General features: G+C 46.1%; 1 protein-coding gene and 1 non-coding gene across 2 annotated transcripts in view; one reads left to right on the top strand and one right to left on the bottom strand.

Annotated features, from left to right (window-relative positions):
- Positions 1-18,051: 18,051 nt before the first annotated feature.
- Positions 18,052-18,162, top strand: LOC134399840 (U6 spliceosomal RNA). The gene has a single exon (XR_010025536.1). It is a non-coding gene; the product is annotated as a U6 spliceosomal RNA (small nuclear RNA).
- A 1,100-nt stretch (positions 18,163-19,262) lies between these two features.
- Positions 19,263-27,426, bottom strand: part of MOGAT2 (monoacylglycerol O-acyltransferase 2) — a 38,476-nt gene continuing 30,312 nt past the window's right edge. Inside the window, exons 3-5 of the mRNA XM_063127756.1 lie at positions 26,617-26,791; positions 25,528-25,727; positions 19,263-19,417 (exon numbers count right to left, since the gene is read on the bottom strand). Of these exons, the coding sequence (XP_062983826.1) occupies positions 19,263-19,417; positions 25,528-25,727; positions 26,617-26,791 (530 nt within the window). The remainder of the gene's footprint in view (positions 19,418-25,527; positions 25,728-26,616; positions 26,792-27,426) is intronic.

The following is a 27,426-nucleotide window of genomic DNA, read 5'->3' as shown; positions in this document are numbered from 1 at the left end:
GCTTCGGCTATGGGGCGGTATATAAATGTAATTTGTTGTTTATTCATTCAGTCACTTCCCACTCTTCGTGACTTCATGGACCAGCCCACGCCAGAGCTTTCTGTCGGTCGTTGCCACCCCCAGCTCCCCCAAGGTCAAGTCTGTCACCTCCAGAATATCATCCCTCCATCTTGCCCTTGGTCGGCCCCTCTTCCTTTTGCCTTCCACTTTCCCTAGCATCAGCATCTTCTCCAGGGTGTCCTGTCTTCTCATTATGTGGCCAAAGTACTTCAGTTTTTCTTTTAGTATCATTCCCTCAAGTGAGCAGTCTGGCTTTATTTCCTGGAGTATGGACTGCTTTGATCTTCTTGCAGTCCAGGGCACTCTCAGAATTTTCCTCCAACACCACAGTTCAAAAGCTTCTACCTTCCTTCGCTCAGCCTTCCTTCTGGTCCAGCTCTCGCAGCCATAGGTTACTACGGGGAATACCATTGCTTTAACGATGCGGACCTTTGTTGTCAGTGTGGTGTCTCTGCTCTTAACTATTTTATCAAGATTTGTCATTGCTCTCCTCCCAAGAAGTAAACGTCTTCTGATTTCCCGGCTGCAGTCGGCGTCTGCGGTAATCTTTGCGCCCAGAAATACAAAGTCTGTCACTGCCTCCACGTTTTCTCCCTCTATTTGCCAGGTATCAATCAAGCTGGTTGCCATAATCTTGGTTTTTTTGAGGTTTAACTGTAATAAATATTATTATTATTATTATTATAATAATAATAATAATAATAATAATAATAATAATAATAATAATAATAATGTGACTCCAGTCCCAGAAATGCCTCGGGAAGATGCAGTTGCAAAGGTGGGGTGCCAATTCTATTTTATTTTTTCCATGCTCAGCTCCTGCTGTCAGCGCTCCATGCACCCTGTGCCTGGGGTTTCACAAAGGGATCAGCAGAATGTCGCCAGACAGTGTCAGCTCTCCCGTCCCCCACAGCCTTGGATCCCCGTTGGACTTTCATCTGTGACCTAGAGATGAAATCTGCTGTATGTTTTGTCCGAGTTGATTTCTCCACTGTACAAACTGTCCGGTGCCAGGAATTGGGGCTCTCAAGCCCGTTCAGACACAATCCGGAAGGCCGGCCTGTGGAAATGCCTGCGAACGTTACAACAGGAGAGTTACAACAGAGCGTCTGGAAAAGTTTGATTTACTGCCAGCAAGTCTTGCAGGCAGAAATGCTCCTGGTCTGGAAAAGAGGGTATGCCTGGGGCACTGAGGACTGAAGAGAGGTCCCCTTTCTTTTGAACGGAACATTTGAACCCCTGCTTTTATGTTTACAGCACAGACGCACAGACGTTTCCTTTGCGGAGTGGACATGTGTAAAAATGAACCACGCTCAGGCTTCTGCACAAATGACTGATCTGGGCAGGCATAAAATGGAGGTCGTCTCAACCAACCTCCTGTCAATGATGGCTGCAAGAGCAGCATATCTGGCAGAAACGCCATCCAGACTCTGCTAATATACCTCCTTCCAGTGGAGGTTGGTGGCCCCAATATCAGTGGGGTGGTGAATCCGAACAGCCAGCACTCCAAAGGAGCCATATGGATAGCTCTTTTGGCGTACTGACGGAAACCTGGAGCGGATTCACTGCCCCACTGACATCGGGGCCACCAGCCTCCACTGCCTCCTTCACTGGAAGCAAACAAGCCCAGAACTGTGCCTTAGAGAGGGTCAGTTTATTATTATTATTATTATTATTTATTTATTTATTTATTTATTTATATAGCACCATCAATGTACATGGTGCTGTACAGAGTAAAACAGTAAATAGCAAGACTCTGCCGCATAGGCTTACAATCTAATAAAATCATAGTAAAACAATAAGGAGGGGAAGAGAATGCAAACAGGCACAGGGTAGGGTAAGCAGGCACAGGGTAGGGTAAAACTAACAGTATAAAGTCTGCACAACATCAAGTTTTAAAAGCTTTAGGGAAAAGAAAAGTTTTTAGTTGAGCTTTAAAAGCTGCGATTGAACTTGTAGTTCGCAAATGTTCTGGAAGAGCGTTCCAGGTGTAAGGGGCAGCAGAAGAAAATGGACGGAGCCGAGCAAGGGAAGTAGAGGCCCTTGGGCAGGCGAGAAACATGGCATCAGAGGAGCGAAGAGCACGAGCGGGGCAATAGTGTGAGATGAGAGAGGAGAGATAGGAAGGAGCTAGACCGTGAAAAGCTTTGAAGGTTAACAGGAGAAGTTTATATTGGATTCTGAAGTGAATTGGAAGCCAATGAAGAGATTTCAGAAGCGGAGTAACATGGTCAGAGCGGCGAGCCAAGAAGATGATCTTTGCGGCAGAGTGGTGGACAGAAACCAACGGACTGATGTGAGAAGAAGGAAGGCCAGAGAGAAGAAGGTTGCAGTAGTCCAACCGTGAAATAACCAGCGCATGAACAAGCGTCTTGGCGGAAGAGACAGACAAAAATGATCGAATCCTGGCAATATTATACAGGAAAAAGCGACAGGATTTAGCTACTGCCTCAATATGAGGAATAAAGGAGAGCGAGGAGTCAAATATAAAGCCAAGACTACGAGCTTCATTGACCGGAGTAAGCGTAACATCATTGACAGTAAGAGAGAATGAGAAATGAGGAGAAGGTTTAAGAGGAAAAACGAGCAACAAAAACGAGTTCACACAACATGACAGCTCATTACGGGTTAATTTACCCGCGAGAAGTGGTGATGCATGCTGGCCACCATTATGAATGTGCAAGCTCTGGCCATGGGGTGCCGTGGCTTGTTGTGGTGTGTGAACCTGGCCGGGGGGGGTTATTTGAGGGTTAAACAACCCTCGCATAACCCTAAAATAGACCATGGGTTGTGTGATGGTTGTTTAACCCTCAAACAGCCCCTGCTGGCTGGGTTTGGATGACACAAAAAGCCACAGCAACTTCCTGCTGGGGCTTATATATTCATAATAGAAGACAGCTCAAGCCCCATACAATCCCCCTGAAGACACCACTTTGCAGCTTGGAGGTACTCCTGGATTCAGCCCTGAGCCGGGATGCCTAGGTTTCGGCGGTGACCAGGAGTGCATTTGCACAGTTAAAGCTAGTGCGCCAGCTGCGACCGTTCCTAGAGATGTCGGACCTGGCCACGGTGACACATGCCTTAGTTACATCCCGGTTGGATTACTGTAACGCGCTCTACGTGGGGCTGCCTTTGAAGACTGTTCAGAAACTCCAGCTGGTTCAAAGAGCTGCAGCCAGATTGTTGACCGGGGCTGGTTACTGGGAGCACACAACTCCCCTGTTAAAACAGCCCCACTGGCTTCCAGTCTGTTTCCGGGCACAATTCAAAGTGCTGGTTATGACCTATGGTTATGGTTCGGGTCTGGGATATCTGAAAGATCGTATTCTCCCTTTTGAGCTTGCCTTACGAGCCTTCGTGGAGGCCCTTCTCTCGGTCCCACTACCATCACAGGCACGCCTGGTGGGAACGCGGGAGAGGGCCTTCTCGGTGGCTGCCCCGGGGCTCTGGAACTCCCTTCCCAGGGAAACTAGACTGGCTCCCTCCCTGGTGTGTTTCTGGAGGCAGGTGAAAACTATTCTGTTCCAGCTGGCCTTTGGGGGGGGGGGTAGTCTGGACCTCTGTTAATGCACTGTTTATATACTGGATTTATTTTTTTAAAAAAAAATCATATTAAATGTTTTAATATTGTAGCTTGTTTAATTATTGTTTAAATTTTTGTACATCTCTGTTTGTTTTAACTGTACTTGTTTTAATTTGTAAAGCCGCCTTGAGTACCAGTTTTGGGAAAAGGCGGGATATAAATATTGTCGTCGTCGTCATCAGCATCCCACATTGGGCTGTCCTGTCATCCGAATCTGGTCAGAGAGCTGCAACAGGGAACCTTCCCTGACGTCAGGAAATTCCACCGCATCTCTACCTTGGAAGTGCCTGAAGATCCAGGCACACCTGAAGCAAAGATGCAGCGTCCTGACGCCCCCTGCCCAGTCTTCTTACAGCAGGGCTGGGCAGAAGGCAGATCTTCAGATGTTTTGGAGTACAACTCCCAGAAGCCCCTGCCAGCACGGCCAATGGTCAGGAATGCTGGGAATCGAAGTCCCGAACATCTAGAGATCTACTTTCTGCCTGCCCCGGCCTTACAAAGACTGACTGCAACAAGCCAGATCCAGAACCAGGAACCACACAGAGTCTGTGAGTGGCTGCTTCACAGGAGCCTTTCATTCACTGGCTCCATTCAGAAGACACTTTAAACCATGGCTTTAAAATTAGTGGTTAAGCCAGAAAGCCAGGCTGTGTTCACAAGACACCTTAAACCATGGTTTCAACCATGGTGGTTAAGCCAGAAAGCCAGGCTGTGTTCACAAGACACCTTAAACCGTGATTAAGCCAGAAAGCCTTATTCACCGTGGTTAAAGCCATGGTTTAAGGTAGCTTCTGAACAGGCCCGTTCTTTCCTTGTAATTTCTGGCACGTAGTTTAGGGCAGCTTTTCCACCCAGGGTGCTCTCCAGATGTTTTGGACTACAACACCCGCCATTCCTGACCATTGGCCCTGCTGGCTGGGGCTGATGGGAATTGAAGTCCAAAGCATCTGGGGATCACCAAATTGGTGAAGTCAGGTTTTGTATTTAATTTGGCTTGACACTGGAACCTAAAAGCGTTACTGGGCAGGTGAAAACAGAGGTTTAAAGTGCAGTGGGGGTTTATTTGATCAGTCACACTGGGACAATAATACCTTGAAATTGCTTCAACTTCTGAGTTGTGTACACATTTGGAACAAGGGGTAGTTGAGTGGTTAGGGGGAAAGCATCCTATCCTTTCCTTGTGAGGTGAGTGGGTTACTGAAGCACCTCATAGCTAAAGCCAGGGCAGGAGCCGTGTCTGTCGCCCTCCCATGTCAGCCTCCCATCCACAAGGGCCAGCCCTACCATGAAGCAGGAGGAAGCAGTTTACTTTTGTTTGGGTGCATAGGCGTGCCCGTCTCCCCAGCGCACTGTCTGTAAGGTTTCCACCTTCAGGAGCCACACGGTGCCTCCACGAGGTTGGGCAAAGTATCACGGTAGTTCCAGGACCTCTTGCAATACTTCTTTGCCCAATGCACAGATTGGATTTCTCTGAATGTGACTTGCATATTCTGCAGCGGACCAGCTCTTACCAAGCTGTGCGAATTCTGCGTTCACTACGAATTCCGCGTTCACACTTGCGCCAACGCAGAATATTGCAAATACGCCCCCAAAGTGAACAACCAGTCTGTAAAATGCATGTGCCTCAGGAAAAAAGCCAGTTTTCTGTGGAATTTGCAGGTTGGATTCATAGAAATCCAAACTAATTTGAATCTGTTGCAAATTTCTCTGACATTTCTATTTGCATCTTCTCCTGGTGATTAGCAGAGGCACGCACACAAAAGTAGTTTAAATATGCTGAACTGCATAGTCAGCTTTCCTTGATGCACGACCTGGCTTAACTTAGTTGTACTTTATTTTAATTTGGTGCCAAGTATATGCCGTTTTGCCAGTTCTTTGAGTAACGCTAAAACCATCAGCGATTGCATAACTCAGACAGATCTACACTTTGTGTCGAATCATTGCGAATGTGGAATGAAAAACTGGAAATAATACTCTAAAAGAGGTATATGGAATGTGGACTGTACCCCAATAGTTATCAGTGCACTTCAATACTGCAGGTTGGTCACTATTACATAGACTCATAGAATCATAGAATAGCAGAGGTGGAAGGGGCCTACAAGGCCATCGAGTCCAACCCCCTGCTCAATGCAGGAATCCACCCTAAAGCATCCCTGACAGAGGGTTGTCCAGCTGCCTCTTGAAGGCCTCTAGGGTGGGAGAGCCCACAACTTCACCAGGCAACTGATTCCATTGTCGTACTGCTCTAACAGTCAGGAAGTTTTTCCTGATGTCCAGCTGGAATCTGGCTTCTTTTAACTTGAGCCCGTTATTCCGTGTCCTGCACTCTGGGAGGATCGAGAAGAGATCTAGGGGTGAGCATATTACCCCAACATTAAAATCATTCTACTAGCTGCCAATTAGTTTCCAGATGAAATATAAAGTGTTGGTCATTACCTTTAAAACCCTACATAGTTTGGGCCCAGGCTACCTGCGGGATCGCCTTCTCCCGCACACTCAGGTCCTCTGGGAAGAATTTACTCCAGTCAGCCAAAACTCGGCTGACAACCATTACCCAGAGGACCTTCTCTTCTGCTGCTCCCAGACTGTTGAATGGCGTGCCCAGAGATCCACCACCTTACCAGTCTTTCTGAATTTAAAAAAGCCTAAAGACTGATCTCTTCCGGCAGGCCTACCCAGTCGAATTGCAAGATGTCCTGCTGTTATTTTAATAATGGATTTTATATGTTTTTAATCAGTTTTGTGTAACTTATAGTATTTTTGTATCCAGTGTTGTTCCCTGCCTTGATCCAGACAGAAAGGCAGTTAAGTAGGGTGATCATATGAAAAGGAGGACAGGGCTTCTGTATCTTTAACAGTTGCATAGAAAAGGGAATTTCAGCAGGTGTCATTGTATATATGGAGAACCTGGTGAAATTCCCTCTTCATCACAACAGTTAAAGCTGCAAGTGCCCTGCCCTCTTTTAAATCTGGTCACTCTAGTATAGCTCCTGCAGCTTTAACTGTTGTGATGAAGAGGGAATTTCACCAGGTTCTCCATACATACAAATGACACCTGCTGAAATTCCCCTTTCTATACAACTGTTAAAGATACAGGAGCCTGGTCCTCCTTTTCATATGGTCACCCTAGGTATTGATGATGATGATGATGATGACAATGATGTGTAGAGCTAGCCCTAGAACTCAGAACGGGGACAATGTTGGGGCCTGCAAAACGTTCCAGGTTGCCAAGGAGACAGAGGAGGAGAAACAGCTATGAAAGTTTTGAAGCTGTTTGCTTTTACCTGCCGCTCGAACACAGAGGGGTTTCTGTTGAGCCAGCATGTACGTGAGGAGGAAGTGGAGGGCCGGTTTGCTAGAGAAGCAGGCTTGTAGCCAGACACTGCAAAGGCACAAAAAACCTGAAAGCTGGCCTGTGCACCCACAGTGGGACATGGTGCAGCATTCATGAATGGCAACAGCCCACTACCTTGGGCTGCAAAAGCAAAAGGAGGAGGGGATAGGGGTTGCATGCATTGCCTCCCAATATTTTACTACTACTACTACTATGATCGTCATTATTATTCTACTGTCTCTTTTCTCGCTTCTGGCGGTTTTTCTAGATGGACATGACGTGCTTTAAGAGGTAATGCTGTCTTCAATGATTCAGGAATTTCCTGACTACTGACCCTGTTTTAAGTATGACTGCTTTCTGCATGTTGGTGTGGGTGTATTTTGATAGGCCCTGTTTCTGAAGGTTTATCTGTATAGTTTTTTGATGTGATGCCAGTGAATGATGTGACTAATGGGATAATTGAGACATTGTTCTGTTGCCATAGTTCTTTAACTTCCATGGTCAGTGGTGTATATTTTCCACTCTTTTCCTCTTCCTTTTCTACAACATTTTTGTCATTAGGTATTGCTATGTCAATGAGGTAAGTGTGTTTTTCTTTTTTGTCTATAACTGATGTGTTTGGTCGGTGGAAAGGTATTGTCTTGTTCATACAAATTGTTCTGTCTCAATATATTTTATGAGCTGCATTTTCCAAGGTTGTTTCAGGTGAGTATGTAGAGCATGGTGTAGGTTGTTTGATGAGGTTGAATTTGATGGCTAGTTGTTGGTGAATTATTTTTGCAGCTGCATTATGTCTGGTTTGGCCCCCGGAGAAGGGACTGTGAAGCTTGAGGGGGTTCAAAGGAAGGCAACGAGGATGATCAGGGGTCTGGAAACAAAGCCCTGTGAGGAGAGATTGAAAGAACTGGGCCTGTTGAGCCTGGAGAAGAGAAGCCTGAGAGGAGACGTGATAGCACTCTTCAAGGACTTGAAAGGTTGTCACACAAAGGAGGGCCAGGATCTCTTCTCGGTCCTCCCTGAGTGCAGGACACGGAATAGTGGGCTCAAGTAAAGCCAGATTGTGGCTGGGCATCAGGAAAATCTTCTTCACAGTTAGAGCGTTACGACAATGGAAGCAATGACCTAGGGAGGTTGTGGGCTCTCCTACCGTAGGGGCCTTCAAGAGGCAGCTGGACAACCATCTGTCAGGGATGCTTTAGGATGGATTCCTGCATTGATCAGGGGGTTGAACTCAATGGTCTTAGAGCCCCCTTCCAACTCTACTAGTCTATGTTTCTATGCAGGTTAGTATATGGGGAGGCAGTTTCTAAGACAAACCTATCATAGAATCATAGAAGAGTTGGAAGGGGCCTACAAGGCCGTCGAGTCCAACCCCCTGCTCAATGCAGGAATCCACCCTAAAGCATCCATGACAGATGCTTGTCCAGCTGCCTCTTGAAGGCCTTTAGTGTAGGAGAGCCCACAACCTCTCTAAGTCACTGATTCCATTGTCGTACTGCTCTAACAGTCAGGAAGTTTTTCCTGATGTCCAGCTGGAATCTGGCTTCCTTTAACTTGAGCCCGTTATTCTACGGGCTCAAGAAGTATGGCTTAAATGGCATACAGAAGTATGGCTTTTAACCGGCTTAGGTTCACCATGTAGACATAGCCCATGTAACTTTGTGTCTCAGTGTCTGTCACAGCTTTTAGGTCAAAGATGCAGAAATAGCTCATTTTATGCCACTGCTTCTATTTTCATCTGAAAAGTCAAAGGGGCAAAATGTTGTAAGGGGACAAAAGTTTGGATGATGAAAGACGCCATTTCTGCTGCTCCCCAGAGCTGCTCTTTACGTGTGGAAACAAAGGTCCTGTGCAGAGTGCCAAGTTGTACAGAAAAGGCAGAAAGGGCAGGACTGATGCAAGCTCAGAAACAGCGCCGACCCTTGGACTTTTCACTGTTGCTCCTGTATTCTCATATGCAAGAAACTGTTTTAAAAATAACACCGTCAGATGTCCATTCTATCTCAGGGCCTTCGGGGAGCCATCTACGGAATCTGTGTTCTTGAGACTCGCAGCTCCTTTTCTTCAAGATGTTGGGAGCGTTGAGCTTAGAGGATTCTGCGTCCATCTGTTATAAGCGGGAAATAAGCTTTCCAGTGGGGTGTATCCAATCTTCATCTAATTTAAATCCCCTTCATTTCAATGGGACTACTCTACGTAGGACTAAGATTGGATGCAGCCCAATGCTGCGATTTGGACGTCCTGCCTATAGTTGGGTGAGCCATATGGAAAGGAGAACACTTCTCCTGTGTCTTTAATCGTTGTATAGAAAAGGGAATTTCAGCGGGTGTCCTTTTTATTTTTATTTATTATTTATTATTGCATTTATATCCTGCCTTTTTTCCTCCAAGGAACCCAAGGCTGTTTACATAATCCCCCTCCTCTGCATTTTATCCTCAGAACAACAAGTTGGGCTGAGAGTGGGTTTCCCAGTGGGTTTCCATGGCTAAATTGGAGACTAGAACCCGGATCTCCTGACTCTCAGTCCAACACTTTAGCCACTACACCACACTGGCTCCTTTATATGCATGCTGCACCTGGTGAAATTCCCTCTTCATCACAACTGTTGAATCTGCAGGAGCCCTGCCCTCTTCTGTATCTGGTCACTCTATAGGGTGACCATATGAAAAGGAGGACAGGGCTCCTGTATCTTTAACAGTAATGTAGAAAAGGGAATTGCAGCAGGTGTCAATTGAAGTGGGTGGAATTCCCTCTTCATCACAACATTTAAAGCTACACTAGCTATAGTAGAGTGGCCAGATACAAAAGAGGGCAGGGTTTCTGCAGCTTTAACTGTGTTGATGAAGAGAGAATTTCACCCTCTTCAATTGACACCTGCTGAAAATCCCTTTTCTACATTACAGTTAAAGATACAGGAGCCCTGTCCTCCTTTTCATATGGTCACCCTACTCTAGCATAGCTCCTGCAGCTGTAACTGTTGTGATGAAGAGGGGAATTTCACCAGGTGCTGCGTGCATATAAATGACACCTGCTGAAATTCCCTTCTCTACACAACTGTTAAAGATACAGGAGCCCGGTCCTCCTTTCCATAGGGCCACCCAGTTCTATAGGGCAAGACACGAGGGAGCAATGACCAGCAAGTGCTCCTGGTTTCCCCAGGTTCTGCCCTGCCCCCATAACTCTTCTGCCACCATCTGCCATCTGGCCCATACAGTACTTATCCCTTGAGAGAACAAAAGCCTCTTACACAAAGTTTCTCCTGTCCAGTGTGTTGAAACCGACAGCCAATTAGCCATGTCTGTCTGCACCGTCTCTACCCCCGGCCTTCCCTATGTGAACTTTGCAGCAACGCAGACAGACAGGCTTTCCCTCAGAGCCACTTTGCTCAACTCCATGTTGACGTTGTGACACACACACACACTCCACACCCCACACAAACGGACACACACACTTCCAATTGTTATCTGTTTAAGGAAAACGTCCGGGTAACACTTGAGACAAACTAACATGCTTGTCATAGAATAGTATTTATTTATTTATTTATTTATTTATTTATTTTATTACATTTATATACCGCCCCCATAGCCAGAGCTCTCTGGCCGGTTTACAGAAATTCTAAAATTGAGATTAAAAACGAGTATACAAAATTTAAAATTCTAAAATGCAAAGCATACATACATAAAGCATACATACATACATACATTAAAACCGCTAGAAATAAACATGTGGGTGATTAAGATGTGCCGCCATATGCCTGGGCAAAGAGGAAAGTCTTAACCTGGTGCCGGAAAGATAGCAGCGTTGGCGCCAGGTGAGCCTCGTCAAGGAGATCGTTCCAAAGTCTGGGGGCCACCACTGAAAAGGCCCTGTCCCTTGTTGCCACACTCCAAGCCTCTCTCGGAGTAGGCACCCGGAGGAGGACCTTAGATGTTGAACGTAGTGACCGGGTTTATTCATGTCGGGAGAGGCGTTCCATCAGGTATTGTGGTCCCAAGCCATGTTAGGCTTTATAGGTCAAAACCAGCACCTTGAATAGTAGAGTTGCAATATCAGAGCCTGCTTCAGTTGGACACCCCCCCCCCCAGGGCTAACTTAGGGTGACCATATTTTGGAAACCAAAAAGGAGGACAACATGGCCGGCCCCCAAGGGGGCGTGTCCAGCACCAAGGGGGCGTGCCCACCCGAACATAGCCTTGGTCACATGTCTGATTTTACAGCACACATTTAAGACAAATTTAAGACATAACATCTTAATGTTAAAATCACTGAAATAAAGAACAAGTGAGAGATTCAATGTCATTTTGATTTGTGGATGCTTGCCTCTGCTGAGCTCCAGGTATTTATTTATTTATTTATTTATTTATTTATTTATTTATTTATTTCATAGAATCATAGAATAGCAGAGCTGGAAGGGGCCTACAAGGCCATCGAGTCCAACCCCCTGCTCAATTATTTATTACATTTCTATACCGCCCAATAGCCGAAGCTCTCTGGGCGGTTCACAAAAATTAAAATCATAGTAAGACAACCAACAGGTTAAAAGCACAAATACACAATGCAATATAAAAGTACCCGACTGCCCACCAAATCTGCAACAGGAAAGGTGCCCTGCTTGCCCAAGACTTCTTACCTAAAGACTGGAGATCCCCTTAATGCCAAGGGCTGAAACTGCTCAATGTGCAACACCCCAAAGAGGAGGTTTGACAACCTGAGTTTGAAGGATATGGCTCCAGCAGTTTTAAAACACAATAATTTTAAAACTTTGAACTTTTAAAAAAATCCTTAAAAAACAATGGATGAACTGATCTGATTCAAACTTGGCATGGCTAAATCTCTCCTTAAGAGCTATCATGGTGCCAACTTTCTGCCCTTTATCTTTAAAAATGTCATTTTTAAAAAATAATTTTAAAACCTCAAACTTTAAAAAAAATCCTAAAACTCAATGGATGGATGAATCTGTTTGAAACGTGGCATAGCTAAAGTCCTTGTTAAGAGCAATCATGGTGCCAAATTTCATCCCTTTATCTTTAAAAATAACATTTTAAAAAAAAATCCTCAAATTTTTAAAAAAATTCCTAAAAACCAATGGATGAACAGATCTGTTTCAAATTTGGTATAGCTAAAGCTCTACCTAAAATCTATCATAGTGCCAACTTTCATCTCTTTATCTTTAAAAATGACGGTTTAAAAATAATAATTTTAAAACCTCAATTTTTAAAAAATTCCTAAGAAATCAATGGATGAACGGATCTGTTTCAAATTTGGTATGACTAAAGCCCTTCCTAAGAGTTACCATAGTGCCAAGTTTGATGTCTTTATCTTAAAAAATGACAGAGTTATAAGCATTTTTGTTAAGTCCCATTAGAGCTGCTCTTTGGAAAATCCGGATTTCCCCTCCCCCTCCCGGATTTGTCATCAAAACCCCAGACAAATCTGGGCAAATCTGGTCATATGATCACCCTAGCTAACTGCCATCTTCACCCTGTGGGGAAGAAGATGTGAGGGAGACTGGAGCAGGCAGGGACCATCAGAGCCTGCTTCAGTTGGACCCCCCCTCCCCAGGGCTAACATCTTCACCTTGTGGGGAAGAAGGAGCTGTTGGTTTGCCCCTCCATTGGGAGATGAGAGGACGGAGCAGGGCCTTCCCACCAGCCTAAACAGTCTCCTTAATTTCTTTTTATTTTCTCCTTCTTCCCTCCCCATCCACTTTTCCTTGTGTGTCATGTCCTTTTTTTTTAGAATGGTTAGGCGTCATCTTGAGTACTGCATCCAGTTCCGGGCTCCACAATTCAAGAAGGACACAGACAAACTGGAGCGTGTTCAGAGGAGGGCAACCAGGATGATCAGGGATCTGGAAACAAAGCCCTATGAAGAGAGACTGAAAGAACTGGGCCTGTTTAGCCTGGAGAAGAGAAGATTGAGGGGAGACATGAGAGCACTCTTCAAATAGTTAAAAGATTGTCACACAGAGGAGGGCCAGGATCTCTTCTCGATCCTCCCAGAGTGCAGGACACGGAAGAACGGGCTCAAGTTAAAGGAAGCCAGATTCCAGATGGACATCAGGAAAAACTTCCTGACTGTTAGAGCAGTACGACAATGGAATCAGTTGCCTGGTGAGGTTGTGGGCTCTCCCACACTCGAGGCCTTCAAGAGGCAGCTGGACAACCATCTGTCAGGGATGCTTTAGGGTGGATTCCTGCATTGAGCAGGGGGTTGGCCTCGATGGCCTTGTAGGCCCCTTCCAACTCTGCTATTCTATGATTCTACCCCTAGAGGGAATCCACTTTGGGGAGGCTGTTCTAGAGAAAGTTGGGTAACACAGAGGAGGGCCAGGATCTGCTACCTAGATTTCAATTAAATATGAGATCTGTACAACAGTCTACCTATGGAGGTTGTGGGGTTTCCATCTCTACCCAGTGCCTGTTTACCCTACCCTGTGCCTGTTTGCTTTCTCTTCCCCTCCTTATTGTTTTATTATGGTTTTATTAGAATGTAAGCCTATGCGGCAGGGTCTCGCTATTTACTGTTTTACTCTGTACAGCACCATGTACATTGATGATGCTATATAAATAATAATAATAATAATAATAATAATAATAATAATAATAATAATAATAACAACACATCTGGAGGGCACCAGGTTGGGGAAATCTGGTCAGAGGAAGGCCAGAGCAAGTCGCAGGTGAACAAGCAGGTTGCAACGGAGAAGACCTACCTATGCGGCAGGGCCTTGCTATTTACTGTTTTACTCTGTACAGCACCATGTACATTGATGGTGCTATATAAATAAATAAATAAATAAATAAATAATAATAATAATAATAATAAAGACCAAGTCCAGGCGGTTCTTGTCAGTGGGCCACTGATGGGGCCTGGACCCTCGCCCGTTGCCCAAACATGCCTACCCTTGGCGTAAGCCAAATGGAGGATAGTCCCCATGCCTACCATGGTGGTGCTATCTACTATTTAAATTTCCCACAGTGCACCTGGTGTACCATCGCTCTGGAGCATTGTGTGGAATTAAAATAGCAACAAGACACAGTCGCTGCAATTGTCGACTGCCGCTGCTGCCGGGTAAGCCCACCAGGGCCTCCGATGGAGAAGGGGGCCACCAGAAGGCACTTGGCCCACCAGTGACCCCACTGGCCTGGCAGTGGGAACGACAGAACAGCCCGGTGGACGAAATGCAAGGCCCTCAGCATGTGTCAGACCACAAGTTCACCTTCCAAGAGTGGGCTGCTCTTAGACAACTCTTCAAATAGAGGCTTGTCCCTTGTAAAATAGGACATCTGGCCACCCATGCTGCTTCACTGGTGTCTAGATGTAATTCAGCTTCATTTGGTGGGATAGCAGGGCCAGATTTCTTTTTCAAAACACACACACACACATTTTGATCAACTTCCAGCCTGTTGAAGAGCTCTCGAGAACCTATTAGTTTGCTTACGAATTTGTGACATTTTTGTGGGTCCTAATAGAAGGATGACTATACCATAATTGCTGGGGTATCCCATTAGCCTTTGATCCTGAGTGTACAAAAACATGTTTGGATCTGCCCATAACACTCTCCGCAGTAGTCTACACCACACAAGTTCAATTCACTTGAACCCAATCAGGAGAGAAAATCCAGAGTTGCACAGTGCTTGAGAAAATGTCCAGTGGTTCTCCTAAAACAGGGATGGAAACTATTTGGGGTTCACCTCCTCCCCTTGATCTCTACCCTTATGTAGGGTGACCATATGTAAAGGAGGACAGGGCTCCTGTATCTTTAACAGTTGTATTGAAAAGGGAATTTCAGCAGGTGTCATTTGTATGCATGTCACACCTGGTGAAATTTCCTCTTCATCACAACAGTTAAAGCTGCAGGAGCTATACTGCAGCTATATTGTGACCAGATTTAAAAGAGGGCAGGGCACCTGCAGCTTTAACTGTTGTGATGAAGAGGAAATTTCCCCAGGATCTCCATATATACAAATGACACCTGCTGAAATTCCCTTTTCAATACAACTGTTAAAGATACAGGAGCCCTGTCCTCCTTTACATATGGTCACCCTACCTTATGGGCCAGACAATGTCACATTTGTATTTGTTATAAAATTAACTAACTTTAAACAGATTAAAGTTAAAAATGCAAAATGCAGCGGCCAGATTGATTTCGGGAACCAGAAGGTTCGACCGTATAACACCTGCTCTGGTCCGCTTGCACTGGCTGCCTGTATGTTTCCGAGCCCAATTCAAGGTGCTGGTTTTGACCTATAAAGCCTTACACGGCTTGGGACCACAATACCTGTTGGAACACCTCTCCCGACGTGAATATACCCGGTCACTACGTTCAACATCTAAGGTCCTCCTCCGGGTGCCTACTCCGAGGGAGGCTCGGAGTGTGGCAACGAGGGACAGGGGCTTTTCAGTGGTGGCCCCCAGACTGTGGAAAGATCTCCCTGATGAGGCTCGCCTGGCCCCAACGCTGCTATCTTTCCGGCGCCAGGTTAAGACTTTCCTCTTTGCCCAGGCATATGGCAGCACATCTTAATTACCCACATGTTTAGTTTTTAATCGGTTTTTAATGCTTTATGTGTGTATGTTCTATGTTTTAGAGTTTTAAATTTTATATACTTGTTTTTACCTCAATTTTAGAATTTCTGTAAACCGCCCAGAGATTCCTGGCTATGGGAGCGGTATATAAGTGTAATAAAATAAAATAAAATAAAATAAATAAAATAGACGTTCAGCCTTCCCCAACCGGGTGCCTTCCAGAAGTGTTGGGCTGCAGTTCCCGAAAAATCTGGAGCACGCCAACATGGAGAGGGCTCTTTAAGGATTCCAGACAGCAAGAGAAGTAGAGAAAAGACACGTTGGGCAAGAGTGTCAGATTGTCTTGCGACATTCTCGAACCAAATGAGGAAACCCAGAAGTGTGAGCGGAGTGCAATCGGGTACTCCAGCCGATGGCTGTACAAAGCCGGCTCTAATTTCAGAAATAGCAGCTGCACAGGGCAAAGGTTACTTAATTTAGTTTTTCATTTGTTTTGTTGTTGCTCTGGTTTTTTTAAAAAAGACTTTCCTTGAAAAAGTCAGGTATTTTTAGATGAGCCCTATACTTTTGTTACAGCAACCCCATCCTACAAGCCACTGTGCTGAGGCACCTGTTATAAGTAGGGTGACCATATGGAAAGGAGGAATGGGCTCCTGTATCTTAACAGCTGCATAGAAAAGGGAACTTCAGCAGGGGTCATTTGTATGCATGCAGCCCCTGGTGAAATGCCTTCTTCATAATGCCACAGTTAAAGCTGCAGGAGCTATACTAGAGTGACCAGATACAAAAGAGGGCAGGGCTCCTGCCGCTTTAGCTGTTGTGATGAAGAGAGAATTTCACCAGGTGCTGCATGCACACAGACGAAACCTGCTGAAATTCCCCTTTCAATACAACTGTTAAAGATACAGGAGCCCATATGAAAAGGAGGACTGGGCTTCTGTATCTTTAACAGTTGCATAGAAAAGGGAATTTCAGCAGGGGTCATTTGTATATATGGAGAACTTGGTGAAATTCACTCTTCATCACAATAGTTATGATGCGCCCATGAGACAGAAGCCAGACTGAGGAAAGTGGAGCGTGTCTTTTTCTCCTCCCCTCGCCATGCAATAAATCTTCTTGCTCCTTTAAGAACCACCCAGTCTTATTTAAGTCAAAGCTCAAGCCACAAGGCTATTTATGCCCGGCAAGTGCTCCATCCATCAATGGGATTATGTCTAAGATTACTCAAGAAGCGTGTCGAAAAGTTTGTGACATTCCTCGGATATTTTTATTCTTTTGCTTTGCTTCATTCGGAAAAAGGAGGCTTGCTTCTGATGAGATATCCAGACCAGAACCGATTCTTTTCATCCCTTGTATCTCCATGGATGTTTTATCTCCGCAGGAATTTCCCACATTTTGTTTTGAAAGCTCACATTAAGGAAAATCCCATAGCCGCTCTCCTCATTTGGTTGATTTTATTTCCTATATTTCGAACCTCCTTTCTGGCCAAAACTTTCATTGCAGAGAGCAGCTTCTAGAGACAAACTTACTGCAGTCTAATACAGTGAAGAGTCACTCCAAGATCCATCCAAAGCCACCGAAACACAGCCATGTCATGCAAGAAACTGCAGTCAGTGAGCAAGACTGAATGTATTTGTTCTGCTGGGGTTTTATTGAAAATAACAAATTGACATACTTTCTCCACCCCCCATCCTGACAGCAACAACATCCATGTTTTGCAAAGTCCATTCATTTGTTACAGTGAGTAAAAACGGAGGTATACACTCCTATCCTGAAAATGTTTGTGATCTTCTCATCTGAAATCAAGGGTGTTTGATCAAACTTGGCTGGGTCTGGGAAGTTTTTCGACCTGCAGGTCATTAAACAGAATTGCTTGGGGCAATTTGATCTTGCTAATTTTGCTGCTCCTCATCACCCTCCTGAAGAAATGCTCCCAATTCTAGTTTATGTCTGTATGCTGTCCAAACCCTTGTCCCCCCTCAAAATTTGACATTTCTCAGAACATAGAGCTTAACAATTAACAGGAGGCCAGTTCTCAGTATGTTGGATCCAAAGATGCCCTTCTGGGCATACAAGGGCTGTTCCATAGAATCATAGAATAGCAGAGTTGGAAGGCTCCTATAAGGCCATCGAGTCCAACCCCCTGCTCAATGCAGGAATCCACCTTAAAGCAGGTTTGTGTCAAAACAAGTCAGAACTCTAAAGGAGCTCTCCAGAATGTGTCATATCGCAAAATGCACTTTCCAGCCTTCCCCCCCACTCCCCGGAGAAGATAAAGGTGATTGTTGCAGAGACATGACCAGATCAATGATGGCTAGCTCATTGCCCATGGTGGATTTTCATAGAATCATAGAATCATAGAATAGCAGAGTTGGAAGGGACCTACAAGGCCATCGAGTCCAACCCCCTGCTCAATGCAGGAATCCACCTTAAAGCATACGTGACAGATGCCTCTTGAAGGCCTCTAGGGTGGGAGAGCCCACGGCCTCCCTACGTCATGGGTTCCACACCTCATGATAGAGAGTATTAAAAAAAACCCAATGTGTTTGCTCACTTCAGCAGCACGTATACCAAAATTGGAACAATACAGAGAAGATCAGCATGGCCCCTGTGCAAAGATGACACGCAAATTTGTGAAGGGGTCGATATTTTAAAAAGTAGAAGAAAGAAAATAAAGCATGTGTGGATGAGGAATGAGTCAGAGGTAAACAGATGGAGGACAGTGAGGGCCTTGCTAGACCTAGGTGAGAATCTGGGGGAGAGGAGGGGAGACCTCACATTATGAAAAACGCAAGATCTCACCCTTATTCAGACGCGAGCTGCGACGAGCGCTGGAGGAAAGCTGTTGCGGCTGCCATTTTTTATTTTTAAAGTGGCAGGAGGCAGGAAAGGTAAGTAGGGGTTGTTGTTGTTTTTAATTCTCCTTCCCCTGCCCGCCCGCAATGTCCAATCCCCCGCCTGGCCCCCCAGCCCTGTTCTCCTTCCCCCGCCCGCACCCCCACCCACGATGTCCGATCCCCCGCCCGCCCCCCCGGCCCCGTTCTCCTTCCCCTGCCCACCCACCCCCACCCATGGTGTCCGATCCCCTGCCCAGCACCCCCACCCACAATCCCTCCCCCAATGTCTCCTGGGCCACGATTCCCCCCATCTCCCCAGCCTCCATTACTCGCCCCCCCCATGTCCCCACCGTAGCCCTGAGCGCTGCGGCCCGTCTGCCGCTTTCCCCGGCTACTCAGGAGTAAATCCGGTAGCCAGGAAAAGCAGTGGACCTGGCTACATACCCGCGGTCCCGGCCTCAGCCCAACCTGAGGCCGGGACCACGGGAAGAACCGCACTACAGGCGGTTTTGGTTAGCGTGGTGCCAGGGCGGCTCGAGGCCTGGCTGAGGCCGGGATCCCCTGTGCGTCATCTGGACGCACAGGGACGAGCATGGGCCTCGCATCGCGCTAACCCCTGGTCTAGCAAGGCCCTGTGAGAAGAGAAACAGGGGTTGTTTGTTTATGTGTACAATTAAAAAAAACACCGTTCAATACAATGTTAATTACTAAGTGAAACCAAATTCAAAGATACTCTCCTTGTGCACATGGAAGCATGAGAGCTACTATAGAATGACCCTATTTTAGCATTGCTCAAACGTGCGCGCAAGTATTTGTGGATTGGTGCTAGAGGGCACGTTTTGTCCACTGGCTGGCAGGTCTTTGGATCCAACTCAGCGTAAAGAGGGGAGTCCGTGGCGAAGGTGACTTTCTGGCTTCATATGAAGGAAAGGTGCTTGTCCTCTGGAACATTGTAATTCAATTTGTGCGCTTCAAAGAGCTTGCAGAGTTCCTCCATGTACGTTTTGTGTAAGTCATCCACTTCGTCTTCGCTGGGGTTGTGCTTCTTCTCAACCTTGATGGGTTTCCCAACTGAGGGTGGTGGGAAAGGGATGGAAGAGAAGCAGAAGGAAGACATGAATATAACTCAGACTTCGGCCATAGCTAAACCTAAGGTTTATCCCAGGATTGTCCTGGGGTCGAACCTGTTCATCTAAGTGCCACACAGGGCATCCAGCGCTCAGGCAGGGATGAACCCGGGATGATCCTGGGATAAACCTTAGGTCTAGCTATGGCCTTCTTGAACCTGCTGCCCTCTGGATGTGTTGCACTGACATTCCTGCCATCCTTAGCCAACAGCCAATGAACTTAGGACTGTGTAGGAACTTGCCTTGTACCAATCCCCCCATGGGTCCACCAGGCTCAATACGATCTACACTGACGGGCAGCAGTTGTCCAGGATCTCAGGGTCATATCCAACGAACGTTGCACTAGCAGAAACTAGGTTCTGAACCACGCGCAAGAGAAGAATCCAACTAAAGATTCCACTTGTGCAACCCATTACACAAGGGTAATGGGTAGCTACTTGCTCAATGGAAAGATTCAGTGGGGCTCCGCTTGCGTTATTTGAGTTTGTGGAATGATACCGTTGGATTTTACCCTCGGACAGGAATCTTTGCTATCCCTACTTGGAGAAGGCGGGGACTGAACCTGGGACCTTCTGCACACCCAGAAGGTGTTCCACCACTCAGCTACAGTCCTTTGCGACCAGTCAGTTTCATACGGAGATGGATGGGAGAGGAACGTTCCTTTCGATCTGCCCTTTCAGACCCAGGAGAACCTGCTCTTAGCCCAAACATGCATTTTAGAAGCCACTTCTTAATTTTTTAATCATGTGTTTGTAGAATGGCAGTGATACTGTTTCAACCCACCTTACGTCAGTCAACAACCCTATCATAGAATCATAAAATAGCAGAGTTGGAAGTGGCCTACAAGGCCATCGAGTCCAACCCCCTGCTCAATGCAGGAATCCATCCTAAAGCATCCCTGACAGATGATTGTCCAGCTGCCTCTTGAAGGCCGCTAGTGTGGGAGAGGCCACGACCTAACCAGGTAACTGATTCCATTGTCATGCTGCTCTAACAGTCAGGAAGTTTTTCCTGATGTCCAGCTGGAATCTGGCTTCCTTTAACTTGAGCCCGTTATTCCGTGTCCTGCACTCTGGGAGGATCGAGAAGAGATCCTGGCCCTCCTCTGTGTGACAACCTTTTAAGTATTTGAAGAGTACTATCATGTCTCCCCTCAATCTGCTCTTCTCCAGGCTAAACAGGCCCAGTTCTTTCAGTCTCTCTTCATAGGGCTTTGTTTGATACTTTGTTTGATACTAATTGTGTTTGTCAGGCAACAATATGCTTCCATTGTTTCAGGCGTACCTTGATCTATCTCATTAAGTGTCCTCTGCTACAGGGGTTGGTGAAAGCGGGTAAAACCACCGAGATGATCCAAACAAGCTCTAAAACAATTATGGGTAATCACTGCCCATCAAATCCCATCAGAGAGGATGGCCTTACCGTAGGAAACTGCCTTTCTAAATTAACCTGTCAAGAAGGAAGGGCTGAAGTTAACCTGACTGGGTCAGATTATAGTTTCTTCACCACAGTGAATCCAGACCCGGAAATGCTCTGTCTCAACACCCGAGAGCAGGCAGAAAAAAAACCTGTTAATAATCATTGGCTCCCTGCTTTCCTTCCCAAACAATCAGGATCCCTGATTGTTTGGGAAGGGAAGTAGTGTATACATTAATAAACTCTTCCCTGATAGGGACTAATAGCTCCAGCACATTTTACCATCACTGTTATCACTCCACCTAGTCGTCTCCAGATATGTTGGGCTACAATGGCCATGCTGGTGGGGGATGATGGGCGTTATAGTGGTAGCACCCCAGTTACGGATTTCCTCCCAAAGGAGGCAAGTCATACGGTGGCCACTTACGCATCACCAAAACGAGGAAACACATTGCCCCCAAAAGAGAACAAAAGAGGGCAGATTTGCGTACAATTTGCATATGTTGAGACATGTCTGTATATGCCAATTTGGAAATAGGTACTGTACAATACATCTCACCATAGGGACCCAGTGAGCCATGGGCCTGCTCCATCTGCTGTCCAGTGCTGACTGTGCAAGGCCGGTGCCAGACTATTTTGCACCCTAGGCAAGGCGAGCTACTTGCACGCACACACCCAAATTGCGCGGAAGTCCGAACGTGTGCGCCGAGTGGAGAGCTGGGACTGGCTCACTTCGATTTGGGACCGAGCCATCTGGAATTCACCGGGACTTACTTCCGTGCGAATGCAACCCGCTATGCAGCCTCGCGTCCCGATCCCTTCTGCACGTTTACTCGGGGGAATACGGCTTCTGAGTAAGGAGGCATAGGCGGATCGGGCCGCACTAGTGCCTCCCGGTGCAACGCTTTCTCAGATGCAAGTCCCGTTGATCCACGCGCGCAGGATTGGGAAGTGGGAGAGTTTGCCTTGCGAGGACTCCACAAATCCCTCGCTTTCCTGGGGGAAGGGAGAGGGAGTCCCGCTTGCCCGCCTGCCTGGACATCGCGGCCTGTTTGAGGAGAGAGGTGAGGCAACCTGGTGCCCTTTCCTCGGGAGTAAGGCAGAGGCTGGCTTAAGCCAGGGACAAGCTTCTTCTTCTTCTGGCGGCGGCCTCCCGGCTCTGGGAGGGCAGCTTCCGGGTGGCTAGAGCGGCTCTGGGAGGGCGGCTTCCGGTTGGCTAGAGCAGCTCTGGGAGGGTGGCTTCCGGGTGGAAGTCTGAACGTGGAGCTGCCCCCCACCCCACCCCAGCGTCCCTGGCTTCGCTTCGGCTGGGCGGGCGCGGACGCCATCTTACATGCCCAGGCCCAGCTGAATCCTCGGGCCGGCCCGGGCCAGCTCACAGCCAACAATGTGTGTGAGTGCTGCACTGCACGGCACCCCTCTTAGCTTGGTGTTGTAGGCGGCCGCCTGAGTGGCCTCTATGGTAGCACCGGCCCTGTGACTGTGGATGAGAAATTTCAAGGCCCAATCCCCTGCCTGCTCTCCATTCTTTGGGGTCTTCACTTTTAAACCAGACTTGCACTGGGCAGGCCTTCAGATCAAAGGGTCAGATAAAGGAGGTCACATGGCCAGCCTAGGCCAGGTGGAACATGTATTGGCCCCTTGTGGGAGCCGGCCTGCAATAGCTCCCACCGGCCAGCGCCAGTAATGACATGGTGCATGGCAGCAGGTCCCTCTTCTGGTAAACTGTGGCAGCGCAGAGCATCAGGCAGCTGGAATATGCTGACAACCTGGTTTGAGACTCTTGGGCCCTTTCTACACCTACGTTTTTCCAGGGATCATCCCTGTGCATCCAAATGACACACAGGGGTCCTGGGATCAAGGAGGGATGATCCCTCCATTTCCCTGGGATAACTGAGACCTCAGTTATCCCCGTTTTACCTGCAGTCCCAGGACAATCCTGAGGACCGCAGGTGGTGTGGCCGCCCGTCCCGGCTTCTTCTCTCTTCCCCGTGAGTAGCAGGGCTGATCAGAGGGAAGGAGCTGGAATGGGGTGGGGGGTGGGGAGTCCAGGGCTGTCGGGGTTAGGTTGGGCAATGGGGTCGGGGCTTTTTCAAAATGATTTTTTTACCTTAAGTTTCGCTGGAGCACGAGTGTGCTCCACCTCCTGCAGCTTTTTTAAAAAATGGCCACCTCCACCCGTGCGACGTCCCTCCTCCCATCCTGGATGTCACACTGGCCATTTGGACACAAGGGATGATCCTGGAAGAAGGTAAGTCCGGGATCGCCTCCTTCTCCCTCCCTTTACACCTGTATGGTATAGAAAGGGCTTTGGAGTCTGCCTCTACACACCCACACCCACTCTGCTGTGTCTTTGTGTGCCTGCTGGATGTTAGAAATCCATTCTGTAGCAATCTCCCCCCGAGTGCCAGTTCATGAGCATGGACTTACCCAGTGCTGGCTCCAGGTTTTTGAGGGGCCCTGGGCAAGAGACGTTGAGCTCCTCTACACCAAGCGGGATATTCCACTATGAAAGCAGTATATAAGAGGCAGGAGCCACACGACTGCTTTCTAGCGGTACTGAAGTGCCCTGACAACTGTTGGGCCCCATTGACACAGACCATACACCGCTTTCATAGTGCTATATCCTGCTTGGTGTATTTATTTATTTATTTATTTATTAAAATACATTTATTTTATTTTATTTATTAAAATTTATTTATTAAAATTTATTTATTAAAATTCATTTATTAAAATGAATTTATTTTATTTTATTTATTAAAATTCATTTATTAAAATAAATTTATTTTATTTTATTTATTAAAATTCATTTATTAAAATTTATTTTATTTATTAAAATTTATTTATTAAAATTTATTTTATTTATTAAAATTCATTTATTAAAATACATTTACTTTATTTTATTTATTAAAATTCATTTATTAAAATTTATTTTATTTATTAAAATTCTTTTATTAAAATACATTTATTTTATTTTATTTATTAAAATTCATTTATTAAAATTTATTTTATTTATTAAAATACATTTATTAAAATACATTTATTTTATTTTATTTATTAAAATTTATTTATTAAAATTCATTTATTAAAATACATTTATTTTATTTTATTTATTAAAATGTATTTATTAAAATTTATTATATTTATTAAAATTCTTTTATTAAAATATTATTATTATTTATTAAAATTCATTTATTAAAATTTATTTTATTTATTAAAATTCATTTATTAAAATACATTTATTTTATTTTATTTATTAAAATTCATTTATTAAAATTTATTTTATTTTTCAAAATTCATTTATTTTATTTTATTTATTAAAATTCATTTATTAAAATTTATTTTATTTATTAAAATTCATTTATTAAAATAAATTTATTTTATTTTATTAAAAATTATTTATTAAAATTATTTTATTTATTAAAATTCACTTATTAAAATAAATTTTAATTTATTTATTAAAATGTAATAAAATAAAATAAATATATTACATTTATATACCGCCCCACAGTCAAAGCTCATTTATTAAAAAAAATGAACATTAAAAACAGATATACAATTTTTTTTAAAAAAAATAAAGTATAAAAGCAGACAATATCCATTTAAAACAACGATTCTCGGGTCAGTGTAAAACTCGGTATATGCTGTTAAACGCCTGGGAGAAGAGAAAAGTCTGGTGTAGACTGTAAAAGTCTGTAAACTACCCAGAGAGCCCTGGCTATGGGAGTGGTATATCAGTGTAATAAATAAACAAATAAATAAATAAATGTGTCAATGGGCCCCCAACAGTTGCCAGAGCACTTCAATACCGCTAAAAAGCAGTAGTGTGGCTCCTGCCATTTATATACCGCTTCCATAGTGGAATATCCTGCTTGGTGTAGATGAGGCCTTTGTCTTTGTGAGTCTACCTTCTCATTGCCATGGTTACCAGCAGCTCTTGCTCCTCCTCCTCCTCCTCCTCCTCTTCTCATCATTGGTGCCACCTACTTGCTTGACAAGCAGAGAGCCAGGGAGCAAGAAGGCCATGGCGTCTCCTGCTCCACCTTCTCCTTCTCCACCTGCTCCTACTCCACCTGGAGCATGTTCAGAGGAGGGCAACCAGGATGATCAGGGGTCTGGAAACAAAGCCCTATGAAGAGAGACTGAAAGAACTGGGCCTATTTAGCCTGGAGAAGAGGAGATTGAGGGGAGACATGAGAGCACTCTTCAAATACTTAAAAGGTTGTCACACAGAGGAGCGCCAGGATCTCTTCTCGATCTTCCCAGAGTGCAGGACACGGAATCATGGGCTCAAGTTACAGGAAGCCAGATTCCGGCTGGACATCAGGAAAAACTTCCTGACTGTTAGAGCGGTACGACAGTGGAATCAGATACCTAGGGAGGTGGTGGTCTCTCCCACACTAGAGGCCTTCAAGAGGCAGCTGGACAACCATCTGTCACGGATGCTTTAGGGTGGATTCCTGCATTGAGCAGGCCCCTTCCAACTCTACTGTTCTATGATTCTATGATTCTCCCTGCCACCGTTGTCTGGGCCAGAGCGAGAGGCAGGAGAAGCAGTAGGTGGCGATGGGGAAGTGGAGGAGCAAGGCCAGGGGGATCTTGTCAATGCCCCCACCCCCCAGCCAGCCCTGGACTTACCCACGGTGTGGATTGGCCGCCGATACGGAAGCAGCCCGAAGCTGTACTGGAAGACCCCTCTGGCATGGAAGAGAGGCAAGGAGATGCCCATGACCTTCTGCAGGCGTTCTTGGGTCCATCTCAGCCAGGAGCCCTTGGGGTTTTCGACTTGATCGAACAGTTCGTTCTCTCCGAAGGAAAACACGGGGACAAGCGGGGTGCTGCGGGATGGGAGGAAGGAGGAAGTTGTAGCATTAGAATCATAGAATCATAGAATAGCAGAGTTGGAAGGGGCCTACAAGGCCATCGAGTCCAACCCCCTTTAGAGATTCTGCAGCTGATCCAGGTTTGGCTGCCTACAAAAAGGTGGATTTGGGACCAGCGCCGACCCCTGCATTCCAGCCAGTCGCCGTTCGGTTTGACTCGAACCCCTTTCAGGCCCTGCTCCGCAGTTTCTCTTAGGGCAGCGGATTTTGAATCGCAAAAGAAAAGGATGCGGAGTTGCATAAAGTTTGCATATGTCGATTTATCGGTCTAGATGCAAATGTAGAAATAATTCTTACAATTTAAATAGAAATATGGTGCATTGAGCAGGGGGTTGGACTCGATGGCCTTTTAGGCCCCTTCCTACTCTACTATTCTATGATCCTATGATCTCACCATAAGTGTGTGGAAGGCTGTGAGCCTCCCTCTTCAATCTGTTGTCTCCTAAGTGTGGATGGGCAAAAGTCCCAAAGATTCTTTTTCTTTAAACTGGAATCGGACAGGGGTTGTCTGGATGGCACTGTTGGTTCAAAACCTCGCAGCATCGCAGCGGCAGGGTGGGAGCGGCAACTCTCCGTGGTAGGAGGGAGCGTGGACTTTCTGGGCAGCGCAGTGGTCATTTAGCTCATCAAGCCCCCCCCCCCCAGTTTCTTCCTGGCCTTCCTGCCATCCCCACTGATCTACCATGGGCTTCGATCCGCTGCCGCCCCCTGGAACGCCCCAGCCTCAATGTGAAGCAACGTCACCACCCACAAATGGTGCCATGCCACACTGTGAAGTGTTTTGCCAGTATTTTTAGCCTGGACCTTGTACCAGGTGGCACACACACACACACACCGGACTCACCCGTGCTGTATAGCCAGCCGGACAAAGCCCTTCCGGTTTTCCAGCAGCAGCGTGAAAGCGCCAGGCCGTGCGTCCAGGGCTTCTTGCGCTCCGCCGACAGCAATGATCAGCGCGTTCCCACCGCCCGGCTTCCTTAGCACATAGGAAGCAGAGTGCTTGTCGGATGGGATTAAACCTGGGTAAGAAATGGGAGAGGCACTAGGACACTTTGAAAAAAATAAAATAAAAGCAAAACCATAGAATCATAGAATAGTAGAGCTGGAAGGGGCCTACAAGGACATCGAGTCCAACCCCCTGCTCAATGCAGGAATCCACCCTAAAGCATCCCTGACAGGTGGTTGTCCAGTTGCCTCTTGAATGTGGGAGAGCCCACAACCTCCCTAGATAACAGGTTCCATTGTCGTACTGCTCTAACAGTCAGGACATTTTCCCTGCTGTCTAGCCGAAATCTGGCTTCCTGTAACTTGAGCCCATGATTCCGTGTCCTGCACTCTGGGACACGGAATAATCTCTGGGTTCAAAATGTATATCGTCCATTGTAGCCTTCCCTGGCCTGGGGCAGCTTTCCAGATGTGTTTGGACTGTCGCTCTCATCATCCCCAGCCAGCTGGCCTGGCAATAATGGGAGTTGTAGTCCAACACATCTAGAAGGCATCTGGCTGGGAAAGACTGTTCTAGTGGAATGGGAAGTTATCACTGGAGGTCAGAGTGGAGTGCCACTTATTGATTTTATTCTTTATTCGTTTTATTTATATTCATTTATATCCCGCCCTTCCTTGCATGGAGCCTAGGGCAGCTAGCCACCCATAT

This window comes from Elgaria multicarinata, chromosome 5, assembly GCF_023053635.1.
Source record: "Elgaria multicarinata webbii isolate HBS135686 ecotype San Diego chromosome 5, rElgMul1.1.pri, whole genome shotgun sequence".
In the NCBI taxonomy this organism is placed as follows: Eukaryota; Metazoa; Chordata; class Lepidosauria; order Squamata; family Anguidae; genus Elgaria; species Elgaria multicarinata.
This window is presented reverse-complemented; position numbering and strand designations above follow the sequence as displayed.